The 1,752-nt window shown below is 51.9% G+C and overlaps 1 protein-coding gene across 1 annotated transcript; it reads left to right on the top strand.

Annotated features, from left to right (window-relative positions):
- Positions 1-636: 636 nt before the first annotated feature.
- LOC119444467 (transcription factor sox-3) lies at positions 637-1,530 on the top strand. Its single transcript, XM_037708869.1, has one exon. It carries the CDS (start codon positions 637-639, stop codon positions 1,528-1,530), a length of 894 nt encoding a protein of 297 aa, XP_037564797.1.
- Positions 1,531-1,752: the final 222 nt, after the last annotated feature.

Genomic DNA, 1,752 nt, shown 5'->3' with positions numbered 1-1,752 from the left:
ATATCATATAGGGACTCGAGAATATGCTGAAGTGGCCGCAATATGTTTGCAGTTCTGTGTTGGATCTTTTAAAAGAAACAAAACGTTTACCGTGCTAATTTTTCTAGCTTCACACTACTTCTCTGTTCAGTATTCATTTCGCCGAAATTGATTTCAGAAATTCTTTATTATTTGATTTTTATTCTCTTCGTCATAAAGACGTATTTACTATTTTTTAAGTTTGTGTGGCTGTTTAATTACATATTATACTTGTTGCTCCTGTCTTTATTATAATCTGTCGTTCTTCGCTTGTGCTAGAATATTTAATGAATGCATCTTAAACTACGTCCTGCTGCCCAATTCCTGGCATATTAACTTAGTGAGTACACGCCATAAATGGGGATCTTCGTCGTCGTTACCATCATCATTATTGCCACTCCTGCGCATGGCAAAGGAGACGAAAACTCCTTCCTCGGCAGCTCGTTCGTCCAAAACTGAAGATTTCTGGACGCTCCCGGAACCGCAGACGGCAGTCCCTGCAAAGGCCAGCCATCGTCGGTGGCCCCTCGCTCCTCTTCAGCCAAGCACCGTCATTACGTGCCTACGAAGCATTCAGGGCCTTTTGGTACAGGCTGTGCAGCAGCAGCAGAAGCGGCGATGGCGGTTGCTGATGTGGCCTCGCATCTAGGCATGGTGGTTGCATCGTTGAGCAGCGAGGTGCAGTACTGCTACCAGCTGCGATCACGTGTTCCCCCTCCCCCAAACGCCTTGATGCCGTTCGCGCAGGAAAAGAGGCTTTGGGTGGCCGCCGTGAACGCGAACGAAAACAACGATCGCGTTAGCAGCCGCCTGGCAAAGCTGTGGCGTCCTCTCCGCGCCGCTGACAAGGAGCCCTTCCAGCGCAAGGTGGTCGAAGCTGCCGCCGTCCACCGAAGGAAGTACCCGGACTACGCGCACAACCCGCGTGAGGCCCACCGTCGCAGTGCCATGCAGGTTTCCAGCAAGCTGAAGAACTACAGTTCCTTGGACAAGGAGCAGCAGCCGATTACTTCCACGGTCGTGGCCCAGGGTCAAGGCAGCCCGGAGTCTCAGCAGCTGCTGCATCCGCCGCCATTATCGCCCACGCCAAGGAGCAAACACCGTGCTACCATCAGTGCCGCTCGAGTCAGCGCTTCGGGTGCCGGTCAGGTAACGGTGCTTTGTGTTCCGACGACCACTGTCCCGGCCACGAGTAAGGATCTCGAAGAACAAGCGGCGCCTGTAAAAGTGGCCGCTTTAAGAGCTTTGGCAGAATTGTTTAAGAGGCAGCCGAAACACTTCCACAATTATGCAGAGCTCACCTTGATCAAGATCTTCGGAACATTCAAGCAGCCCGAGAGAGAAGTGAGCAGTGCGGCCGCGCTGTGTTCCATGGACGCTGCTCCTGTGCTACCCTCAAGCAAACAATGCGGCTCCTGCACTCACGCATCGGGGACTCGAATGACCAAGACGTTGACATCGCTGCAATCAAGGTCATGTCCCGTCTCGTGGAAGTGCATCCAAAAAGGATAATTGTGGAGCTTCTGCCTCAGATGATGCCCGTTTTGCTCAAGGCATATGATCACAGCGAGAGTTCTGTACGGAAGGCGGCAGTATATTGAATGGCGACGCTGCATTCCGTGGTCGGCTCTGAATTGATGAATTCAAACTTGGTTCCAAGTTTGAACAAGTGGACACAGGGCTTCAGCAGCGGAAGCACTACCTTGCTCCCCTTAAAATACAGCACCTTCCTCC

Source organism: Dermacentor silvarum, chromosome 1 (assembly GCF_013339745.2).
Source record: "Dermacentor silvarum isolate Dsil-2018 chromosome 1, BIME_Dsil_1.4, whole genome shotgun sequence".
NCBI classification, from domain to species: Eukaryota; Metazoa; Arthropoda; class Arachnida; order Ixodida; family Ixodidae; genus Dermacentor; species Dermacentor silvarum.
Note: the sequence above shows the minus strand (reverse complement) of the source record. Positions and strands in the feature narration are given on the sequence as shown.